The following is a 25,410-nucleotide window of genomic DNA, read 5'->3' as shown; positions in this document are numbered from 1 at the left end:
CTTACTGCTGCAAGGTTTCAAAGCCTTGTTCTTTGTAGATGAGCTCCTGTTTCATCTGGGAGAGCTCTCTCTTCAGCTTATTCACCTACAGTAGCGGACAGAGACAGAGGCATTAGCAGAGACATAGAGGAATGCACTTTCATTGAGAAGAGAGGTGTTTTGTTTCTTGTTTTTTTCACTTGCTTTGGCAATGTAAACATACGTTTCCATGCCAATAAAGCCCCTTTGAATTGAATTGAGAGAAAGAGACTGAGAGACAGAGAGAGAGAGAAAGAGAGTGCGAGAGAGAACGAGAAAAAGAAAGAAAAGTGAGAACGAGATAGACGGTCAAGAAGACACTAGTTGCCCTCCCGAGTGGCGCAGCGGTCTAAGGCACTGCATCGCAGTGCTTGAGGCATCACTACAGACCCAGATTCGATCCCAGTCTGCGTCACAACCGGCCATGTTCGGGAGTCCCATAGTGTGGCGCACAATTGTTCCAGCGTCATCTGGGTTAAGGAGAGGGTTTGGCCGGGGGGCTTTACTTGGGTCATTGTGCTCTAGTGACTCCTTGTGGCGGGCCGGGAGCCTGCAGGCTGACTTCGTTCATCAGTTGAACGTGTTCCTCCGACACATTGGTGCTGCTGGCTTCCGGGTTAAGCGGGCAGGTGTTAAGAAGCGCGGTTTGGCGGGTCACGTTTCGGAGGACGCATGACTCGACCTCGGCCTCCTGAGCCCGTTGGGGAGTTGCAGCGATGAGACCATATCAAAATTGTGGAGAGAAAGTGGATAAAATACAACAAAATAAGTTGAGAAGAGGTGAGTGAGTGAGAGAGAGCGAGAGAAAGAAAGAGATGCACCTTACCCTGACTTTGGTGGTGGAGATCTCAGCCTTGAGGATATCAGGGTCATACTTAGTGCTGGACGAAGACCCCGAGAACACTGGAGGAGAGAGAGCCATCTGGACCGTTAGTGTGTGAAGGACAAAACACACTTGTGTGTGACAATTGGTTGAGAACTAGGTTCGGGTTAGGTTCACTACTCACGGCTGGTGCGTGAGCTGGACTTGTCCTTGTATGCGTCGTTGAGGCGTGTGTACTGATCCAGGGCCAAGGCCAGCCGCTGCTCTTTGACCTGGTATCGAAGATCACAACGGAAATAAGTCTTGTTCATTCATACGGTCCTTTGTTCATCCATTCCCTCATTCTATTTGTTAATTCATTCATTCATCCTTTCACCCACCCATCCATCCATCCATTGTCATTTTATTTACCCATCAATCCATCCATATATCCTTCCATGCATTCACTCATCCATCCATTTCACCTGGTACAGCTCTTTCTGGGTGACCAGGGCATCCTGGGCTACTGTCAGGTACTCCTTCAACATCCTCTCCTGATCCTTCCTCCACTCTGCCCGGGGGTCCTCTAGCTGGGTACTCTCTAGAGAGGGGAGAATGTCAATGAGATCTACTCCCATAAACAAACAATGATGATGGTGATGACAATACTTTATTTGTAGCCTCCTTTTGTGTCATACAGCTACAGCACGCCAGAACACTGATTCAGATATACAGGTAACTGCCAAAGTAATGGAAACACTTGAGTAAATGAGGGATACAAAGTATATTGTAAGCATGGAGTTCCACACACGTGGGGTTCCTGAGTTAATTAAGCAATGAATATCCCATCACGCTTAGGATCATGTATAAAAATGCTCCGCAGGCTATTATTTTGGCCCCATAGGATGACAATGCCCTCATCCACAGGGCACGAGTGGTCACTGAATGGTTGGATGAGCATAAAAAAAAAATGTAAACCCTATGCCATGGCCGTCTCAGTCACCAGATCTCAACACAATGGAACACTTATGGGATATTCTGGAGCGGCACCTGAGTCAGCGTTTTCCAGCACTATCAACAAAACACCAAATTATGGAATTTCTCGTGGAAGAATGGTGTCGCATCCCTCTTATAGAGTTACAGACACTTGTAGAATCTAAGCCAAGGCCCATTAAAACTGTTCTGGAGACCCGTGGTGGCCCAACGTCCTATTAAGACACTATGTTGGTGTTCCTTTATTTTGTCAGTTACGTGAACATTTTCTCTTGGTTGACGTTTTTATCAGGTCAATCCTATCCCAAAAAAATCAACACTAACAACATTGGCATTTTACTGTGTGTTTTACACAATGTTCCTATTCCTTTAATCTTCTTCTAAGCACATCAGACACCGGTCAGATACAACCCACTCAATTTGTCTCCCATTTTGATAAAAACATCCAACATCGTGCCTTCAGAAACTAAGTGAAAACATGTTCCTACAAATTTTTGCAACATCTTCTGAGAATGAAAATATCCCAAAAGTATTCATACCACATACCACATGTTAGAATCCCCATTGGCAGCGATTACAGCTATGAGTCTTTCTGGGTACGTCTCTAAGAGCTTTGCACACCTGGATTGTACAATATTATCATTTGAAAAATTCTTCAAGCCCTGTCAAGTTGGTTCATTGCCATTTCAAGTCATGACATAGATTTTCAAGCCGATTTGTCAAAACTGTAACTAGGCCACTCCGGAACATTCAATGTCATCTTAGTAAGCAACCCTGTGTTTTAGGTTATTGCTGAAAGGTGAATTTGTCTCCCAGTGCCTGTTGGAAAGCAGACTGAGCCAGGTTTTCCTCTAAGATTTTGCCTGTGCTTAGCTCTATTCCATTTCTTTTTATCCTAAAAAAACTCCCTAATCCTTTCCGAAGGCAAGCATACCCATAACATGATGCAGCCACCACCATGCTTGAAATTATGTAGTAGTACTCAGTGATGTGTTGGAGTTGTCTGAAACATAACGCTCTGTATTCAGGACACAAGGTTCATTTCTTTGGCACATTTTTTTTGTTGCCATTTTACTTTAGTGCCTTGTTGCGAATAGGATTCATGTTTTGGAATATTTTTTCTTCTGTACAGGCTTCTTTCTTTTCACTCTGTCATTTAGGTTTGTATTGTGGAGTAACTACAATGTTGTTGATCCATCCTCAGAGTTCTATCACAGCCATTAAACTCTGTAACTGTTTTAAAGTCATTATTGGCCTCATCCCTAAGCGGTTTCCTTCCTCTCCAGCAACTGAGTTAGGAAGGACGCCTGTATCTTTGTAGTGACTGGGTGCATTGATTCACCATCCGAAGTGTAATTAATAACAAGCTCAAATGGATATTCAATGTTTGCTTTTTTATTTTCTTTACCCATCTACCAATAGGTGCCCTTCTTTGCGAGGCATTGGAAAACCTCCCTGGTTTTAGTGGTTGAATCTGTGTTTGAAATTCACTGCTCGACCTTACATATAATAGGAGATGGGGTAGTCGTTAAAAAAAATCACGTTAAACACTATTATTGCACACAGTCTGTTATTATGTGACTTGTTAAGCAAATTTTTACTCCTGAACTTATTTAGGTTTGCCATAACAAAGGGGTTGAATTCTTATTGACCCAAGTCATTTCAGCTTTTCATTCTTAAATTAATTTGTAAAAAAAGAAATAATAATAATTACACTGACATTATGTGGTATTGTGTCGGCCAGTGACACATTTAAATTGAATCCATTTTAAATTCACGCTGTTAACGCAACAGAATGTTGAAAAAGTCAAGGGGTGTGAACACTTTCTGAAGTCACTGTATACTGCAAATGAAGCAGGCCTACACCCACATCTAACAGTGGGTTGTTTTGAGGAAAGACAAAGGCACAGTGGGAGAGCAGAGGAAGCAATCCATCTGAATCAATCACAACACTACTCTCTTCTTTCACTCTCTCTACCCTCTTTTTTGTTTGTCTCTGACCCGCTCTTCTGGGGTAGCCCTGTCCGGTGGCAGGGCAGGAAAGGGTTAATCCTTCATTCCTTACTGTACTTTGTCTGTGTCCCAAATGCCACCCAATTCCCTATGTAGTTTAGGGCCCATAGGGCTTTGGTCAAAAGTAGTGCACTATATAGGGAATAGCATGCCATTTGGGAGACACACAGCCTTTGTGTGGAAAACAACAAGTCTCTACACTGAGAGTACGGCCCCCTCCATGCCACACTAAGTATGTCAGCAATGCAGAGACTGGCTGCTATGAGGAATAACCGGATTTCACTACATCAGGATTTGTGTGTGTGTGTACTGTGTGTGCGCGCGTTTACGTGCTTGTGACTGTGTCAGTGCCCGTCTCCACTCTCCCGCTCTCTCGGTCTCTCTTTATGGAACTCTCAGCCCTGTGTATTCTTCTGCTGAGGGTGTAGGCTACCCAGCAAACCAAAATTGGTTATGTGAAAGTTCCCAGAACATTTGTTAGCTCGCGGCGTATGTTCTAATAACACAAAAACAAATATTTTATACAAACATTGTATAACCATCAGCACGACTGGATCTGTGTTATGAAAATGTTTGACGCAACCTAGTGAATGTTCTGGGAACTTCCACAGACTAAATTTCGGTTTGCTGGAAAAACATCACTGGTACATTGTGTTATTACATTGCCTGGAAACCCAATGAGAACGTTTGGGGAATGTGGTTGTTACAGATGTTGTCCACAACATTGTAGTAAATGTTAGAACATTCCACAGATATGTTTTAAATTAAATAAGAAAATATTACAATAATTTGCTATCATCCTAATGTTATATAAAACCTTAACTAGAACTTAATGGGAATCTTCGCTAATGTTCTGGGAATGTTCCCAGGTTTGCTGGGTAGGATAATCCTCGGCTAGGCCCCAAGTAATGTTTTGTTTCTGATCTGCTATATAACTTGTGGTCAGTGTTGGGAGTTGCTCTTGCACTCCGAGGATGGTAACGGTTCCCTATAAATCGAACGATTAGCTTGTGAATCAATGTGTTGTTTCATGTTGGCTAGACACTGTATCGATGTCCTACATAAGTCATTGTATGATATGATAAATGATTTGAGCCTCACACACACACACACACTTGCGAACACAAAGCCACATGCTGATGATCAACCCTAAAAGGGTAAGAGGTAGTGGCTAGAGCACAATAGACAGTGTTGACACAGTCGGTCTGTTGTTTCGTCATTGGTATCTGACAGCACACTCCTGCCTGCACGGGTAGAACACACCCACCTCAACTTTCAGGATGTGACTGAATATCTGACCGAATGACCGACACACACGTGTCCACCTATAGCCTACAATGTCATTTTATGAGAGCTTATAAGAGTGTGAGGGAGAGCATGTGTCTGTCTACCTCTATGCATAATAAACCCAAAACTTCAACAGGACCTCCACTAAGACCAGGGGGGAACACAAAGCAACTCGCTGAGTGGTTATGTGAAGTCAGGGAAGTTCCCACTAGGTTAGGCAACCCTTCTTCTCTGGGCCCATCTACGCCACATAAGAGAAGGCAAATCACCACACATAACAGACCCTTATCAACCCCCGTCTCGTCCCTCCCTCCACTCCAACAATGCAGGGAGGCCACAGGGCAGCAGCAGGGTTTACATAATAAGGAAGTGAGGCCTGTCGGGGCGGGGGACAGCCTGGGCAGGGAGGGAGAAGCTAGGACGGGACAGACAGGGCAGGGAGAAGTAGGTACCCACCCAGACTAAACCCCTAGCTACCCCTGCCCACCGTCTTGCCCCAACTAGGGCCAGGAGTTTTTGTTTTCCAGACCACCTGACGAGGATAGACTGTGGGCCCTTATCAATCAGTCCACATTCTCCACTCACCTCACAGGTATCTGGGATACAGCCTAGACAGGTGAAGGGAGGTTCAGTGTGAAGAGAGTTTGATGGCCTTGAGTTAGATATGAAATATGCATTGGCAAACGGTCATTGGGGTGTTTGCTGAGAAAGGAAAGTGTATCACTTCTATAAAAAGGAGGCTTTCAACCTAAATTGGTTTTTCCAGCTCTGGTGCATTTACCTCCTTAGTTCAGTGCTTTTTCTATACTAGAACATGAAAAATGGTTCAGTACTAGATGTAAAAAAATTTAAATAAACTTTCATCTGGCCGTCGAATGCGTCTCCCGGATCAACTCTGTCAGCGCAGCCTTACAGAGCAAAAGTAGTGTGTGTGCTCAACTTAGCCTGCTCTAAGCGTCTGGGCTGCATCATGTTAGCTCCCCACTCATGCTGCACAGAAGTGAACACACCTGAATAATGCGACACGGCATGTAGAAATGTTGAAACTGTTCATTACTGTTCGCAAAAGAATGTCCATACAGGCTAGAACAATGCATGACGACACCAGTAGCTTCCAGCTTTGTTTGTTTTAATATGCAAACCATAACGCAAAATATGAAGATTTTAACGCTCATTGCCACCAAACTTTATTCATTCACTTAATTGGTCTCTCACGTCTCAACCCAAAGATGGTCTATTGCCTCAGTGAACTAACTCCGGGCTGCCCCCTTCTTGCCTCTGAATGACTTCATTACTGGTTAAAGAGACAGCGCACACTTTTAGCAAATAAGCTACTCCTATGTGAATGTTGTTTATCAGTACACTAAAATAATAATGGAAGGGAAACAAGACTGTTCATCTGTATTCCCATGAAAATCAGCCAAAACGAGCTCAATAACTCACTGCACGCACACACTCCTATTGATTATATGCATCCGTGTGAATAGGCCAAGGCTACATCTCGATTCACCCATTTAAAATCAAGAGAGATGTACCATTCAAATAAGGAATTACCATTAGGTTGTTATGTAGTTTGTTTTTACAACCTAAGTCACATCGATTGATTCGTTAATGCATGCACGGCTGTCTCTGAAAAATGTTGACTAATTCTTTTTTTTAAAAGGCAAATGTCATGATATTGAACTCAAAGGATGCCCAACGATTGAACAGAGCAGTAGCGGTGTTCATCTGTCTGGATCAAGTGCCATTCTGTGACTCAGGTTCATATGCCTTCTCTTTTTTGCAGTGGTGTCGTTTGGGTATTGTGATGGTATCGAGAATCGTGATACTTAACCTGGTATGGAAGCCCAGATTCTGGTATCGTGACAACACTCATAGGCTACTGAATATAGCCTATTCACCTTGCGGTTAGAGGGGATATTGCGCTGTTTCCTCCCGCATGTTGTTGGAAGACCAAAGCGAAGGTAAAATGAAGTTTGGGACACACAAGTTATGCTTCTTCATAATCATAGATGGATTTAACATACGCATGTATCTCCAATAAACAAATTATTTGTGGTTTTGTTTAGGCATTTTAGCTCGTTTGACATTCGCCAATGTGAAACCAACTAGACAAAATGAAAAAAATAAAAAATACAATGCAACAAGCCAAACTCTGATTCAAACTATAGCTCAGAAGTGCAGGAATACACGGTGTCCAAACACCCACAGGAGGGCCAGCCTTAACACACCGAAGCTAAGCCCCGAGTCTCCACACAATCATCCACTCCTGACTGACAGCCGACTGCATTTGTTTACCCACCGGTGTTAGACAAAACAACAACAAACAATCGCAGTAGAAATGTGTTGTGAGTGCAACAGATAAATAGAATCCCTGGCCCCACACAACAACAGCAGCAGCTAGCTCACACCTCAACCCTGCGGGCTACAGCCAGGCAGCACAATGAAAAACATTTGGGAAATGGATTCCATCTGCATTGGGAGAAAACAAATGTCTGATTGAATTGAATAGAGTTAATAGAAGTATGTTTATTTAATCCCAGGTAATGCAGGTGTTTTCCTAAGGGAGGAGTAGAAGACAGGCGGGGCTCCTGTGGAATTTAATCTGCTCATTTAGAAATGAACGTGACTAATCACAAACGCATTTCATTTAGTGGAGATTCTCACTCACTATATCAATATGTACAATTCATTTGAAAAATTTGGTGACAATATTAATATCAACCTCAATCTGCTGACAATATTGACAAATTCAACATAGCTTATTATCTTGGCCTGATACTTGTCCTAGAATGACATCTGTGAGTTTGCTAAATGTTTAGCTTACTTAATGTCACTGATAAGACTGCTGGCAGTCAACATCCTTGCCATCACACTCATAATATCTCTGGATATCATCAGATTAGGGTTATTTAGCACATATCAGTTGAAAACAGTTTGACAAATGAAAAGCATAGAACTCAGTTAAAGACTTGCGAGCAAAGACTAACTAATTTCTCAAAGTTCAGTCAAGACAAATAATACACTCCTCATTCGATGGAGACACTTGGCGAATGATCGTACGACTCATCAATATCTCATCAATATCAAACATGGCACTCTGACTAGAAATAATACAATAAGTTCCAGTGGTTTTCAGCTTCTAAATAACGATACTGTAATGAACACGAGGGAGACAGAGAGCTGGTTTCAAGCGCAGGGCGCAGCAGGTGTTCAATGTAAAGGACCACAGGAGGAGGAGGAGACAGGAGGAGGCAGGTAGCTGGGTCCAGGGGCAGGCAGGTCATACACAGGGGGTCCAAAAAGGCAACAGTACAGGCAGGGAAAAGGCTAGTAACGTTGTCCGGGAGATCAGGCAATAGGTAGTTAACAGGAAATCCGAGTACAGGCAGGGAATAGGCAAAAGGCGTCGTTAGTGAGGCGGGAGGAGTAAATCACAGGATAAACAGAGCTCTGAATAGAAGTGTGTCAAAAACAAACAATACCTCACAATGATGAGGTGCAAAGAACTGAACTAAATAGTGTGTGATAATGACACACAGGTGTGTGAACAGGTGATCAGAATTCAGGTGATTGGGATCTGGAGAGTGAGCTGCGTTCAGGGGATCTACGTGTATGAGAGTGTGAGCTGGAAACAGACGTTATAGACACATCATTCAGAGAAAGAAAACCAAACAAAATCTACATTACAGTTTCTGCCGTTCTACTAATTTCTCTGTGTTGTGTTTGAGAAAATCAAATCCAGTGTCGGAATACCCCTGCCAAAACATCTGAGGCGGAATCTTGGATGAAATAGCCTGGGGTCCTTTGTTTAGGATGGACAGATCAATGATTGCCCGAGTGGATCGCCCAGATGGTTTGGACATAGACATAATGTTAATGAGTGGGGTAACACCGAGGTAAACCTGTCAACTTACTGTTGATGTGGTCGATGTAGTAGATGCCAATCTGAGGGTCGTATGAGGCCTCCCATCCCCACGGTAACTCGTCTCCCACACAGTCCGCAAACGACAGGGGCTTCGTCAACCTGAGAGAGAAAAGCATACGTAAAGCTAGTAAAGCTAGTGCATACGTAAAGCTAGTGCATATCGTAACCAATCTATAAACTACATCAGGTGGTTCATTCATATAAAAAGACGTAGTAATTATTTTTACACAAGGCTGGTTAGACTGTCATAGTGACCTTAGGAACTAGAGTTCAGAAAGACACGCCACTAAACAACAACACTGGAGCATCCAGCAGTAACAGTGACACATTCCTGAGGGACCAAAGTCTAAAACTGGCATCGTGGTACCACTCACTCAGCTCAGTGTGGCTGGCTGTGGGCTGGGGGAAGTCTGGCTAGACAGGGAGAGAGAAGGGACACTAAACCACTGTGCCTTCTATTTGGGATGCGTTGCCCAAGGCCTGGCTGGGTGGCTGCCTGTACATTGTTCCCACTCTCCTTTCCACTGGTAGCTTGGATGACTTGGCCCATGTAGACAGTAGATGAGAGACAGCCAAGTTCACTGGCGGGGTCATGACAAGATGGGGGTGGAGAATGGGTGGAGGAGTGAGAGGGAAGGAGCGGTTTTGGAAGAATGTGTTGTATCTTTGAAACTCCAAAATCTGTTTGAGAAACTGGGACATAGTCTATATTGGATAAGTCTAAGAATGTGGGCAATGGGTATTAACTTGCAGTTTAAGCCAAGCCAGCATGCCGCCCGGTGTACTTCACTGTGTTTATTCAGTGCACTCTCACTCTAAGACACACAAACGCTAATGCTAACAAACAGGTGCACACACACAGGCCATCTCTCCTGGCCTGGGCGGCTGTCAGTCTGGTATGCACGCTCCCTCTTGGCTGTAAAAGTTAAAAATTAGACAGGCGGAATTCCTGGTATGTCCCCTCGGCTGGGTCGGCCGACTATCGCACTCCGTACACCACCGACGACCTTTGAACTTAGAAGCCAGTCTCTGGACTGGTCTGCTGTCCTCCTACTACAGGTATTGGCCTACTATGACTATTATCTACAGTTACTACTATGCTACTAAGTTTAGCATCAGAGTGGCTGTTCAACTGAAGAACGAATGGATACAAAACTCCTACAAAACTCAGTGAGGTCAGCAGCGACACTAAGCAATGTCAAAATAGAGGCCGTACTGAAGTGACAGGATAGGGAAGGACCGCCCTCCTCCTGGAGTCATTAAAACTAGTTTTTCAACCACTCCACAAATTTCTTGTTAACGAACTATAGTTTTGGCAAGTCGGTTAGGACATCTACTTTGTGCATGACACAAGTAGTTTTTCCAAGAATTGTTTACAGACAGATTATTTCACTTATAATTCAATATATCAGAAGTCCATTGGGTCAGAAGTTTACATACACTAAGTTGACTGTGCCTTTAAACAACTTGGAAAATTCCAGAAAATGATGTCATGGCTTTAGAAGCTTCTGATAGGCTAATTTACATCATTTGAGTCAATTGAAGGTGTACCTGTGGATGGATTTCAAGGCCTATCTTCAAACCTCTTTGCTTGACATCATGGGAAAATCAAAAGAAATCTGCCCAGACCTGAGTCTGGCTCATCCTTGGGAGAAATTTCCAAACGCCTGAAGGTACCACGTTCATCTGTACAAACAATAGTACGCAAGTATAAACACCATGGGACCACGCAGCCGTCATGCCGCTCAGGAAGGAGACGCGTTCTGTCTCCTAGAGATGAATGTACTTTGATGTGAAAATCAATCCCAGAACAACAGCAAAGGACCTTGTGAAGATGCTGGAGGAAACAGGTGCAAAGTATCTATATCCACAGTAACACAAGTCCTATATCGACATAACCTGAAAGGCCGCTCACCAAGGAGAAGCCACTGCTCCAAACCCGCCATAAAAAAGCCAGAATATGGTTTGCAACTGCACATGGGGACAAAGATTGTACTTTTTGGAGAAATGTCCTCTGGTCTGATGAAACAAAAATAGAACTGTTTGGCCATAATGACCATCATTATGTTTGGAAGAAAAGGGGGGGCTTGCAAGCCGAAGAACACCATCCCAACCGTGAAGCATGGGGGTGGCAGCATCATGTTGTGGGGGTGCTTTGCTGCAGGAGGGACTGGTGCACTTCACAAAATAGGTGGCATCATGAGGCAGGAAAATGATGTGGATATATTGAAGCAACATCTCAAGACATCAGTCAGGAAGTTAAAGCTTAGTCGCAAATGGGTCTTCCAAATGGACAATGACCCCAAGCATACTTCCAAAGTTGTGGCAAAATGGCTTAAGGACAACACAGTCAAGGTATTGGAGTGGCCATCACAAAGCCCTGACCTCAATCCTATAGAACATTTGTGGGCAGAACTGAAAAAGCGTGTGCGAGCAAGGAGGCCTACAAACCTGACTCGGTTACACCAGCTCTGTCAGGAGGAATGGGCCAAAATTCACCCAACTTATTGTGGGAAGCTTGTGGAAGGCTACCCAAAACGTTTGCTCCAAGTTTAAAAGGCAATGTTACCAAATACTAATTTAGTGTATGTAAACTTCTGACACACTGGGAATGTGATGAAATAAATAAAAGCTGAAATCATTCTCTACTATTATTCTGACATTTCACATTCTTAAAATAAAGTGGTGATCCTAACTGACCTAAGACAGGGATTTGTGAAAAACTGAGTTTAAATGTATTTGGCTAAAGTGTATGTAAACTTCCGACTTCAACTGTTCCTGCCGCCTCAATAGTCACACTATGGTGTGACTATTGAGACATCTTCTGACAGGTAGCCTGCCCCTCAGTGTGTGTACCACATTCCAGAAATTGATAACTCACTCACACCTTGGCTATCCACCCCGCACCCCACAATGAGATATCCTCACCTCACCCAACTGCCATGTCACACATTCTGTATCACCATACACACATCGTTGTGCTCTGAACCCGCATACACACAATGGCTAGCCCAACATCTCCATCAGCCCCATTCATCACCTCTGGGCACCTCCTTCCCTTGCACAATAACCAAGACTGATACAAATGACATGTCCAAAAGAGAGAAAAGTGTTCATCTGGCCCTTCACACGTCAAAGGACACATCACTGAGGTTGCCAGCCACACAGTCAGCAGTGGGACACAAAGATCTGGACTAGAGCTTGTTGCTGTGGCTGAGATAAGATGTCTGACTGACTAGCACCTTTTGATGCGTCCCGACCAACAGAAGAGGAGCCAAACATCACCACTACAGAAAGGAGTGGGTGTGCGTGTGTGTGAAGAGGAGGTATGTGAGGGAGAGATAAGAGGAAGACAACAGGAAAGGTGGGGTGGGACTGTACACTGTCGTCATGGTAACAATGATCCAAGGTCTCTAGGCCTGGGACTATTTCTCACCACAACGGTCAGCTGAGGGGACATAGAGACTAAAAGAGACTTCCATTAGTCACGGTCTCTGACAGTATCTCCAGAACAGAACAGGCTGATTGTTGAATGGATGTGAGAAACAACCTGTAACTATCCTGACAACGGAAACCCCCAAATGTGAGTTAGTGCTTCATTTCTGGCCAAAGCTAATTTTGCACATAAGCAATTAGCCTATCAGACCACAACAAAACAAGCTAGCTGCCAAGTCTCCAGACGGGCCTACTTTGTGGAAATTCACTTTCACACTAGAATGTTGACCCGTGTCAAGAGATGCTCTACGGAAGAGGTCAGTAACAGGCGTGCAGGCTTTTGTTCCAGCCCAGCACTAACACCTAATTCAACTGAACATTACAACCTTGGTTAGCTGAATACAAGTGAAAACATACAGTGGCAGGCTACTAGATAGACAAACATTGAAAGCATTCAGCCTAGTCCCTAGGAATATGTTGGCTGGCCAGTGAAGGAGCAGGAAACCGTGGCCTGTGGACGGCCATGTGTCGCACATTACAGGACGCGGCCATGTTTTCTGGTCTCCAAGGCTACCACACACTCTTGTTTGTGTCTCTCTACCCTCTTCCCTCTATTCCCCCCTTCCTCTCTCTTCTCCCTCTCGTTCAGATGCCAGCAGCTGTGAAAAGCCAGGATTTACATCACTTCTTTTATTATCGCCCCCCACCACCACCGTGCCAACAAAGTCATACAGAGCGGCAAAAAAATGAAGAAAAAGGAGATAGAGGGAAGACTGTGGCAGAGGGCGTGCTTGTACAAATTCGCCCCAATTAAACGGGTCAAGCTCCAAGCAGAGAGGGCCAAGAGAATGTGCGTGTGTGTGTCTGCGTGTGTACGCGCGCCTGTGTATGCATGGGAGGGGAGAAACTTAGGCTGGAGTCTTATCTCTGCCTCCTCTTCTGGAAATAAACATTTTTGGGGCTGGAGCAGTGAGGAGGGAGGCACGTTCCTCTCTTTTCTGGGGGATTTAGACAGGGAGGGAGGGCTCAGGAATGTGGTGCAGCACTCTGACACTGCCTCTTATTCTCCGCCACTCTCTCATAAATGCGAGATCTGGATGGCGGGGCCTTTCAGACGTCAGGGGGAGGAGAGAGAAAGAATGAGGGAAAAAGATAGAGGAAGGAGGATGTCTGAGGGAGAGTTGAAAGTGAAATAGAAAAGGGGGAGGCAGAGGGGGTGAGAAAGAAGAGAACAATGGAGCGCGAGAGAGATTGAAATAATTTGTCAACCACTGTAGAATTTGTGAAATACTGTAGAACTGACATTGTTTGCACAACGTTAAATCTCTCCTGTCAGTTAGGTCTCGGCCAATGATGCTCGTTTAAATGTGAATTTGAGAGGCAAGGGAGAAAGGTGGGAAAAAGGAGAGGGATTCCTTTTTCCTGCCAAAAATGTGTATTCCTTCACTGGCCAGCCAGGGTCCCCTCTGCTTGACTGAACAGAACAAATCTAGTCTCCATGTAACCATGGGGATGAGAGGGTATGACTTGCAGGTGAAGCATGAGACAGTCTTGGCGCGGCTTGGCGGAGTGCTATGCTAAAGGTGGGAGGGTCCACTTGGATTCCTAGTATAACACACACACCAAAATCTTTTCAAAACGCATCATTTTGGGATTAAATCGGGGGATATTGCGTTGACAGGGTTCGTGCTCTCCAACTTCACTTCATAATATCAGAGTATAGAGGAATTTGTAAATATGAAACACCTGTTGCTATCTGGCAATGGGACTTTCCCCCAGTTCCCATACACGAATCCATCTTATGATGAAAAGTTCCATCCTATGTCAATGGAGAATCATTTCTGGACAATTTATACAGGTGAGATGAGTTATTCTCTGTTCCATCTATCCATCACTTCATGGTTATCATGATGCACTGGACCCGTACCTCGCAACCAAACAAAACAATATGATGGCGACATTCACCAAGTCATAGAACATATCAGCAAAATGCATCAAGTCGCCTTCCTTGCGTTTCCAAGCCGTCTGCAAGCTGTCAACAAGCGGCCGCAATTAACACCATAGGCCTAAAACGGCATTGGATTACTACAAGCCAGTAGTGGTGTGGGGGGGTTGATACAGTTACACATTACAATATTATTTTTGGATGATATTATATTATTTGACTCCAGGCCATCTGTACCTGTAGCTTGTTCTTCAGCTTCTTTTTAAATAGTGAACCAACGTGTTTTCAGCACTTTTATTTCCCCGACTGATCAAAACTCGTTTTCTCATGGTCTCTCGTCTCTCTGCAGCAGACATATAGTGAGCAATACGTTTGGAACATCAAATCAAAATTAAAATCACAGAATCAAATCGTGGTACATATAGAATCACAATACATATATTTTCGACATCTAGGTATCCTGATAATATCATATCTTGATGTCACTGGCAATTACCGGCCCTACAAGCCAGACAGCACAATCTCCCCCTGGGCCCATACTCATAAAGAGTCTCCGAGTAGGACTACTGATCTAGGAACAGGTCCACTCTGTCCATGTAATCTCATTGATTATGCTCTACAAGGCTAAACTGATCCTATTTCAGCACTGCTACCCTGAGAAGATTTTTGAATACAGGCCCTGAACTATCTTTGTGACAGACAGAATGCCTAGAAAGAAATGGTCTGTAGCATATCAGGCTGAAATAACTCGAGGGAGTAATAATAATAATTATTAATAATAATACATTTTAAACTTGTATAATGCTTTTCTTTAAAGTAAAGAATCTCAAAGTGCATAGTAGGCCGGATGAGTAAGCTGATCCTAGATCTGTGCCTACCTGCAACATCTCTCCTGAACAGGACGGTGAGGTGTGGCAGAGGTGGAAAGAAACAGGGCACGCCGCCAAAGCTACGGCCGCCGGTAACACAGAGGATATATTAGTCAGGCGAACCCTCTTATCACAGTACACACTATCTTTATAACCGTTATATTCTTCACAACAATGTATCGACAGACAATACAGGGACAGAACCAATAGCAACCTAATAGTAAACCTACATAACATGCGTTTACAGAATATATGATTTCTTCCCCTCAACATATCACGACAAGGTCCTTAGGGTCGTGAATACCATTAGGATTTCTGAGCCTGGGCCAAGATTGAGATTGTGAAAAGGCGTTGAGTATGATTCCCTTCCACCCTGACACGGCATCTTAGCATTCTTGCCCGATTAACACCGTTCTAGAATTAGAGGAATTAGTCTATCATTCTAGAAGGTTCATATTCTAGAATGTGTAGAATCTAGACACGGTTCAGGTGGAGGGAGGGAACCGTGGATAATGATGATTTGGCTGGTTTCTGAGTGGGAGCAACTTGATGTATATCATTCACAATGCCTGGTGGTGTTGGTGGTGGCCTCATAGGAATGGCTGGCATGCCACCTATTATAGGCTAGCAGTTTTCTAACAATATAAGGCATTAAGACACACTATAGAAGCATTTGGCTTCAATTACCCTCGCTCGTTAAGCTTAGGGGGGTCTGAGTGAGAGCAGACTGGAACATCCGTTTTCAGCACAGTGTCACATGGCCTTCTCTTCAGACTCTTTAGGTTTCAATCAGCAACACACATCTGACATACATATGAGGCGTCAATATGACAACAATATAGGACTACTGTTGCGATTGATATGAAGCAAATTTAATTAAATAATAGAACAGGCTAATGACTAGAATGGTTCAGTCATTGAGCGTTTTAATCAAGTGTTTAATCATGTTCCATCTATGCATGACTTGACACTAACGTACAACTAAATTAGCATTAACGAATCTCACATTTCCATAGGGCAGTCAGGCATCATCCTTCCATTACGGCCGTACTTTCTGACCAATTATCCTCATAATTAGAGCTTAATGGTTTGTCATAAGTGGCTTGTGTCGTGTGGTGAACCCAATGTAATAAAACCCTGGTAAGAAAGACCTCAATTGAGTTAAATGTGCGTGTCAATACCGGCTAATGTACAGAATTAGCCTATTATTGAAAGCAATGGGCTGTTAGGTTTCTTCCTCCCATGATATTAGCCTAGAATAATATGCCAATCTAATGTGCTACAGTTTAAGATGATTGTGTTTCGCATGTTTAATGTTTATTTTTTATCGAACCAGGGTCTGTAGTGACGACTCTAGCACTGAAATACAGTGCTTTAGAACGCTGCGCCACTCGGGAGCCCCTACATTTGGGGGATCTCAGATGACCATATTTTTCATGACAATTTAATCAAACATTTACAAAAGCCAAAACGATAACTTAGGGAAGCTGGAGCTTTAAAAAAAAAAAAAAAGAAGTGGCATAGATTATCAGAGTCCTTTCAGAGAGTGCAGGAGACTCCACTTTCTTCCTAGCATTGTAATTGCCTTTTCATAGATAGTAAGTATAGCCATCTGTAATGAAATAGCTTATTTTACTGTAATAACTTTAGTATTGCTTTTATTTTGTACCTATTTGCGTCTCTGATCAAATTGAATCATACGCAGTAGAAGTTCTAGAATCTCAGCAACAACAGAGCTCACGAGTTTGCTGTAGTTGCATAAAATGAGCACGTTGGTTTGATATGCTTGCTAGCTCACCAGAATAATGGTGCTAGCTATGGCTTGTTGAATCCTCATTGAAATTGTAAACTAGCTAACGTTAGCATCGTAAGGAATTTATTCCAAACCATGGCATCAGAAAGTTAGCTATCCAGTTAGCAAACTATAGCTAGCTGCAAGCTACATCCGGCATAGCCAGCTGAAATTCAATTTATCTAAACTATGCAACTAGCTATCAGTTATCAGAGTTTTTGCAATAGCTAACGTTAGATATGCTCAAATATCCTGCACGTTCTCGCAATAACATTATGCTATGCTAGCTGACTTAGCAAAGGCGTGTTGATAGTTTCACACTATAAAAATACAACTAGCGACTGTAACCGTTAACGTTACTGTTCAAGGCATTTGCTTGTTCGAAACCCTTTTGTGTCGTAAAAGTGTGTAATCAACTGTTCATAAACTGTTTACAAACGCTGCCCGTGTCAACTTCGCAAACAGACGCTCTCTTGCTTACCTGTCCCTCGGGTCTATCCAGCTTGTTTGTTTAGTGTTGTGGTCGATATAAAACACTTTGCCGTCAAAGTCCCTCGCTTCTTCCCAGCCGTCGGGTAACGGCAGCTGGCCATTCCCCTTCCTAGGCATGTTCATCTTCTAAAAGTTCCGCCATAAGTACGGTAAAAAAAAAAAAACTCCAGTGGAATACTAAAAAGCGACGAAAAAAAGTCAGTAAAGATCCATGTTTTGCGTTCCCCTGTCCTCCATCTTGGGTTCCTAGCTGAACACATAGGCCGGGACAGACCAGGGCAGACAGACTTGACTCCGTTCCCAGCCAACGGGACATTAGCATGTCATTAGCATAAATCTATTTGCATGCGCATTCCTGAGCGTTGCATTCCTGCGGCTTAACCCTTTCCAAGACATCACCAGTGGAAAATGTGTGTTGTCAAGACAACTTGTTCCACTGGTCCCACCGAAGTATTTGGTCCCATCCCCACGTTCCCGTTCCCCATACCAGACAAGCGGGACACATTACACCGCCGCGTTAAATAGTTTTGTTATCGGCCGCTGTCGCTCTATGCAAGAACTGGGAGAAAAAGTTTTGGAATGGTGAAATATGCACCATTGCAAAATATAGGCAGATAGGATGATGGGACAGTGACAGGGATAAAATATGATATGTCCCCAGATAATTCAATATCTACATAAACTTGGGGAAATAATTATTGAACATAATAATAGAGAAAGTTTAACAACACTGCATAACTTTAAAGGGACAATCTGTGATTGCTGTAATACAAAAAAAAAGTATTTTATTGGTGTCTATATTGAAGTGGTAAAAGGTCATTGTGATACGAATAAGAGAAGGAAATTACTGCATTAGGGTGTGGCTCCTTAACTTTTTGTAAAGGGCATCCTATAAGCCTATACACTGGCTGTACAAAACATTATGAACACCTGCTCTTTCCATGACATAAACTGACCTGGTCAATATTAGGAAGGTGTTCTTAATGTTTTGTACACTCAGTGTATATCAGTGTTATAGCATATGTTATATAATTATATTGTCTATTTCTGACTGTTATGGGTGAATCAGTGCATATTTCAGCTTTGTAAATAGGTCTGATGGATAGGCAACACGTGATTATCTAGAGACCTGCTGATTCTCACGCATTGATCAATAATAAAAGTAACAGACTAACAGCATTGTTTTTGTGACTAGTGAAATAATCACATTGCTCTTCACTCCTGCGGTTAAACATCAGCTGTAATCCTGCAAGGCATTATGGAGTCACACTACAGGGTACGTAGGATACAAGACATTGCCTTGAGTGAACTCTGGGCCAGGGGGAAAAACACCAGTTTTATTCATACAATTTCAATTGCTTGTCTGTTCTCTTTGGGCTAGGATGCAATTTGACACATTTTCTGTACAGATATTTGGAAAATGTTTATCTCCCCTTCAAAAGGAACTATAGTGAGACAATCTATTTCTAGGAATACACAGACTGCGGATGTTTTTTTGTTTTTCTCAAACTTTTCCCAACCATTCTCAACCAATTGTTACCTTTTTGTTAACTTCTGTCCATGGCAATATGAATCCTTTTTACTTTATGAGAGAACCTTTGATCCCCCTGTAGGTGGGCCTTTTCAGAATAAAATGTCACTCTCTGATCAGAGCTGGGATATGTCTTTATCGCAGAGTCTGTGTGATGTCATTTTCGGGTGTGAGGCACACAGCACCTTTCTCTTTCCTTTCCTCTCCTCATCTCATCAGTCTCACAGGCTGCTCATTCAGACCTGCATCGCAGGCTTCTCATTCAGACCTGCATTGCAGGCTGCTCATTCAGACCTGCATCGCAGGCTGCTCATTCAGACCAGGGAGGAGATGGAGAGGGCAGTCAGGTCAGAAGGGCAAGGCTGGAAATATTGTTTGAAATTCAAGGGAGCAATGGAGTAATACAGAGAGGCAGAAGGGAGGAGAATACATGGAAGACGGATCAGTGTAGGGCAGGGCCGGAGATATTGTTGATATGACATTCAAGAGAGAAGTTGGGAGACAGGTAGAGACAGGGCGGGAGGAGATGGATGAGAGGTCCCATGGGGCACAAACTGTTTGAATCAATGTTGTTTCAATGTCATTTGTCAACGTATTGTGACTTGGAATCGATGTGAATAATACATTGGATTTGCAAAAAGTCATCAATGTAAACTGTTGTTTTGAGGGTGAAATTTCAACCACAGAGTTACATTATCATGGTAATCTCAATTGTAGACAAACCCTTATATAATATGTTGAATTTGTACCTTTGAAATAATGTTAGATCTTCAATGTCATATCCACTATCAGAAAAAAAACAATAGGCTAGGCAGCACCTCCTACTGGAGAGTTAATCTATCTACAGCTATCCATTTGGTCTCTCATCCAGGGTGTTAACCAGTCCTGCTTGACTTTGATATTTGTCACTGACTACTAGCAATGTGCAATCATGAGAATTATTATTGAGAGATCTCTTTCATAACGAAATAGATTCACTGTTGCTATCGAAGTCATTCCAAAGGGTAGGCTCAATAAAGAAAATGAAATCTAAGTCATTCCAAAGGGTAGGCTCAATAAAGAAAATGAAATCTAAGTCATTCAAAAGGGTAGGCTCAATAAAGAAAATGAAATCTAAGTCATTCCAAAGGGTAGGCTCAATAAAAAAAATGAAATCTAAGTCATTCAGGCCTATGTCACATTTGCGAAGTCATCAACAGCTATTGTTTCAATTCAACTCAGGGTTCAACTCAAAATCGACGTTACATATAGATAGGCCTTGGGCTTCAAGCTTTGGTTGATGTCAAATGTAATCTTAACTTGCCTATTAACTTAACAAATGATATGTTGGATTCACGTCTCCCAACTAAACCAAAAATAAAAAAAGTTAAAGAATAGGATGAATCCAGTGGTTCAGATGGAAATATCAAAGCATTAGATACATCTCCTTTAACGTTGATATTTGGTCACGCTGTCAACCAAACACAATTCGATGTGACTTGTAATACAGTAAATTAAGGCTATCTTACAAACTAACGTAACAGTTTTTTTTGTTAAACCTTAAAACGAGTAACTAAACCATGGCCACATTTTGAGGTTACTGTAACTATAAAAGTCTAATTATGTAATCATAGAAAGTATGTATGTTCAAGCTAGCATGCAAAGGTCGCAGGTCTGTGGAGACCTTCACAATATAAACATCTGTCACAGAATCGAGAACAGCATTGATCACTTGCAAATGCACTTTCAATGTATTCTCAACTGCAATCCAGGTCATTTGGTTGTGCTATTAGATGAAGCACAGTGATAAGACATTAAGTTGCTGTATAAATGCAAAATATCTGACATTGTTTTCCCATTTGAACTTTGTCATGCTTTTAAATTGTCGAGTGATAACACATTTAGATGACAACGAAGCTAAATATCTGACATTGTTTTTCCATTGGAATTTGGTTGTGCTTTTAGATGGTTGAAAGCACAGTGATAACACATTGGGAATTCAGCAAACTTATGGCAGTCTTTCCGAGGGGGTGAATAAAGGCTCGTGGATCAACGTCTCAACCAGAAATGTCCACGTTAAAATGACGTGGTGAGCCCAGTGGGGTGGTAAATAAGACAGGACGTTTGATAGATGTTGAAAGCAATACATAGATCAAGAAGAGTTGGAGAAGAACGAGGGAGGAAGAGAGAATAGCTCAGGAAAGGGTGCCATTTCTGCAGTGCTGCTGACTGTGCAATATGATGAAATAAATCATTCTCACATCGCTGCGGGTAAACATCTTTTGTCTTTTTGTTTTTTACCCACTATCTCCAAACTCAATTTGGTAGATCGGGGACATTCCCGACCTTTTGATCAGATTTTCTGAACGTGCAGGAATCAAATTAGTAGAAAACCAAAAGCTTCTACTTTCCTTCCATATCGTCTGTCACATTTGATAAATGAATACCAGTGGATGCTGCTGAGAGGAGGATGGCTCATTCCAGCCATTATTATGAGCTGTCCTCCCCTCGCCAGCCTCCACTGATGGATACTTTAGGGATGGTGACTGGCTGCCATCTTAGTTTTGGTTGGAATAGCAATGCCCTACAAGTAAATCAAGTAAACACTTGAGGAAATGAGTGATACAAAGTCAATTAAATGCAGGTGCTTCCACACAGGTGTGGTTCCTGAGTTAATTAAACAATCAACATTCCGTCATGCTTAGGACCATGTAAAAAAATGCCTAGTTGCTCATTATTTTGGCTACACTGGCTGGAACAAGAGGTATCAGTGACTTTGAAAGAGGGGTCTCAAAGAGCATAGGGGGTGTGTGTGTCTTAGTCACCAGAACACTGCTCTTTGACCTGGTAATGAGGACCGAAATGGAAATAAGTCTTGTTCATTTATTCATTCATGCGTTCCTTTGTTCATCCATCCACTCATCCTATTTGTTAATTCATCCATCCTTTCACCCACCCATCCATTCAGTCATTATTTTGTTTACCCATCAATCCATCCATATATCCTTCTATGCATTCCCTCATCCATCCATTTCACCGGGTACAGCTCTTTCTGGGTGACCAGGGCATCCCGGGCTACTGTCAGGTACTCCTTCAACATCCTCTCCTGCTCCTTCCTCCACTCTGCCCGGGGGTCCTCTAGCTGGGTACTCTCTAGAGAGGGGAGAATGTCATCAATGAGATCTACTCCCATAAACAAACAATGATGATGGTGATGACAATACTTTATTTGTAGCCTCCTTTTGTGTCATACAGCTACAGCACACCAGAACACTGATTCAGATATACAGGTAACTGCCAAAGTAATGGAAACACTTGAGTAAATGAGGGATACAAAGTATATTGAAAGCATGGAGTTCCACACACGTGGGGTTCCTGAGTTAATTAAGCAATGAATATCCCATCATGCTCATGGTCATGTATAAAAATGCTGTGCAGGCTATTATTTGGGCCATTATTTTGGCTACCATGGCTATGCCCCCATAGGATTAAATATTCCCCCATCCACAGGGCACGAGTGGTAGGATGAGCTGAATGGTTGGATGAGCAAAAAAATATGTAAACCCTATGCCATGGCCGTCTCAGTCACCAGATCTCAACACAATTGAACACTTATGGGAGATTCTGGAGCTGCACCTGAGACAGCGTTTCCCAGCACCATCAACAAAACACCAAATTATGGAATTTCTCGTGGAAGAATGGTGTCGCATCCCTCTTATAGAGTTACAGACACTTGTAGAATCTAAGCCAAGGCCCATTAAAACTGTTCTGGAGACCCGTGGTGGCCCAACGTCCTATTAAGACACTTGGACACACTTGGACACACACTTAAGACACTATGTTGGTGATTCCCTTAATTTGGCAATTACCTGTACATTCTAACGAACCAATAGACGCTTCTTTAAAGGTCATACAAAACCCTTTCAAGAATGTCATTTCAAACCACCAAGACAGAGAGATACAGTATCTTCCATTAATTTCAATATTTTCAGGAAAATACAGATAAACACTTGTTCATCAGTTTTCTTGGAGTTCTCCATAGACTTCATTGTGTGGTGGTGGTGAAGCTTTAGCTGCTAAGCACATTTCTGGGGAGTTAGGTCAGTGGGCTCTCCGCTCTACTTGTGGTTTAGCGCGAGAATTCCGCAGCATTCTTGTCGTCGGTAGTCATGTGCTACATCCCAAACAGAACCCTATTCCGTACATAGTGAGATAATGTATGGGCCCCTGGTCAAAAGTAGTGCACTATATAGGGAATAGGGTGCCATTTGACACTCAGACATGGCTTTCTTCAGATGCTACCTCTGGTTCAATCCTCTACCGCTATTAGCTAAGCTGCTAAAATTGCTCTAATGGTAAGTAGAGCTTTGATGTTGCTGAGAGCAGTTCCACCCGTCTTTCCCCACTTAACCTCCCTCCCGCCCCCCCTTCAAAGCCAAAGTCATCTGAAAGTTACCTGTTTAATCCCCTAAACTCACTGTATCTGCAAAACCATTCCATTGATCAATTATATTACAGCAGAATTGGCTAGATCGTACTCAGACGGACTAGAATGCAACAGTAAGTTGCATAATGGTTACATCTATTTTAGCAGTAATCTGTCACACCATACATTGACATAGGATATTGCTCAAGAGCTTTTACAGATACGGACACCTATGGTACGGCGCTAGGGCATGACGTCAGGGGTTAAGGTATGATGTAATTGGACTGAAGTTGATACCTTTGTTACCCTTCTGGAAGTCTCGTTCCCATCCGATGCCTGTGTGTAAGTCTGGCCAAGTGAGACTACCTTTTCGGACCAGTCAGTCAAACACCATTTTGGCTGTGACTCTGGAGAAGGGCACCATCGTGAGTTTGTGACATGGTCAACACGAGGCAGAGGGAAACATCTTTGGTGAAAATAGAGCCTGCATCAAAGAGAGAGAGAGAGAGAGAGGTGAGAGAGAAAAAGTTAGTCGTCAATATACTCTCCCTATTCAACTCAAACAAACACCTAAACAAACTGTTGAAATACATATTTACGTAATCAACTTTTAATCTTAATCGGTTTAGCAACAGTGGAATTCAATGCATCTGGCCAATATCTCTTGGAGATCCATTCCTCCTGAAAGTGGCAGAAGGGGGAGGGGCAGAGAGAGAGAGGGGGAGTGTGCGTACTACAGCAGGAAGATTTGTGACCTGTTGCCACAAGAAAAGAGCAACCAGTGAAGAACAAACACCATTGTAAATACAACCCATATTTATGTTTATTTATTTTCCCTTTTGTACTAGACATAATATTGACATTTTAAATGTCTTTATTCTTTTGTAACTTCTGTGAGTGTAATGTTCACTGTTCATTTTTATTGTTTATTTCACTTTTGTTTATTATCTACTTCACTTTCTTTGGCAATGTTAACATATGTTTCCCATGCCAATAAAGTCCTTGAATTGAATTGAGAGACTGCCTACTGGAGAACTTATTTGTATTGCTTTTAATCTTTTTAATGAATTTATCTTAACACTTTTGTTCTAGCTAGCTATTTGTATAGGTAGCTATCAAGTAAACGCAATGATAATATGACCACCTGAGCATCGGGCCTATTACCCACAATGCAGTAGTTCATTTCCATAAAAAGGACCCATGAGCACCAACATGAGAAGTTCATAGGAATGAATTTCAAGGGAAATTTTATTGTTACTTACAACGTCATGCTAATCACATTAGCGCACATTAGCGCACACTAATATCAACCCATATTTAATTTGGGATGAATTATTTGCCGTCTGCAAGTTTAAGAATCAATGCCTTGTGCTTTGAAATTCCTTTACCAAAAACCCACAGACTGTATCTTTAAGATGTTTTCTAATTTCAAGGCACAAGGCAAAGTTCCCAGAAATAACAAGTAAAGATAGACATACCAATTAGCTAGTGTATTTACTGATATACATTTTTGTTCATGAATTATAAAGTGATTAAAACTCGTAATTCTGTTACCAAATCTGTAACGGAATTATTGCAATTGAATTGGCTACAATAGGAAATCATAGTAGCCACAAACCATAGCTAGGTCACTTGCTACTGTCTTCCCTTCCACTGGCATACTGTTGTGTACAGATCCAGTTCATTTGACCTCTCCTGGAATTTACCGACACCCATCCTCGCTTTCCATTTACTGTAACCAGCTTCTGCACCCACTGAGCACCGACCGACACCTGAAGCCCATGGACATTGAAAAGTCGGTGAAATTTGGTCAGTTCGCCCTGGCTTTAATTTCATCGTCCACAGACATCGTTTTTTTAGTCCGGACCGGACTTGATTTCAACATCCACAGACCAAATCT

The 25,410-nt window shown here is 42.6% G+C and overlaps 1 protein-coding gene across 3 annotated transcripts in view; it reads right to left on the bottom strand.

Moving 5' to 3' along the window:
- LOC112232174 (protein WWC2) overlaps window positions 1-17,954 on the bottom strand; it is a 36,934-nt gene extending 18,980 nt beyond the window's left edge. The window contains exons 1-6 of one of the 3 annotated variants that reach the window (XM_042329711.1): window positions 17,564-17,954; window positions 9,031-9,140; window positions 1,306-1,421; window positions 1,026-1,113; window positions 845-921; window positions 6-85 (exon numbers count right to left, since the gene is read on the bottom strand). In XM_042329711.1, the coding sequence (XP_042185645.1) occupies window positions 6-85; window positions 845-921; window positions 1,026-1,113; window positions 1,306-1,421; window positions 9,031-9,140; window positions 17,564-17,697 (605 nt within the window). In that variant the 5' untranslated portion in view covers window positions 17,698-17,954. Of the gene's footprint in view, window positions 1-5; window positions 86-408; window positions 509-844; window positions 922-1,025; window positions 1,114-1,305; window positions 1,422-9,030; window positions 9,141-17,563 lie in introns of those variants that run through there. The other 2 variants (XM_042329712.1, XM_042329713.1) reach the window with 2 other exon arrangements.
- Between the last annotated feature and the right edge of the window lie 7,456 nt (window positions 17,955-25,410).

This window comes from Oncorhynchus tshawytscha, linkage group LG11 (genome assembly GCF_018296145.1).
Source record: "Oncorhynchus tshawytscha isolate Ot180627B linkage group LG11, Otsh_v2.0, whole genome shotgun sequence".
NCBI classification, from domain to species: Eukaryota; Metazoa; Chordata; class Actinopteri; order Salmoniformes; family Salmonidae; genus Oncorhynchus; species Oncorhynchus tshawytscha.
Note: the sequence above shows the minus strand (reverse complement) of the source record. Positions and strands in the feature narration are given on the sequence as shown.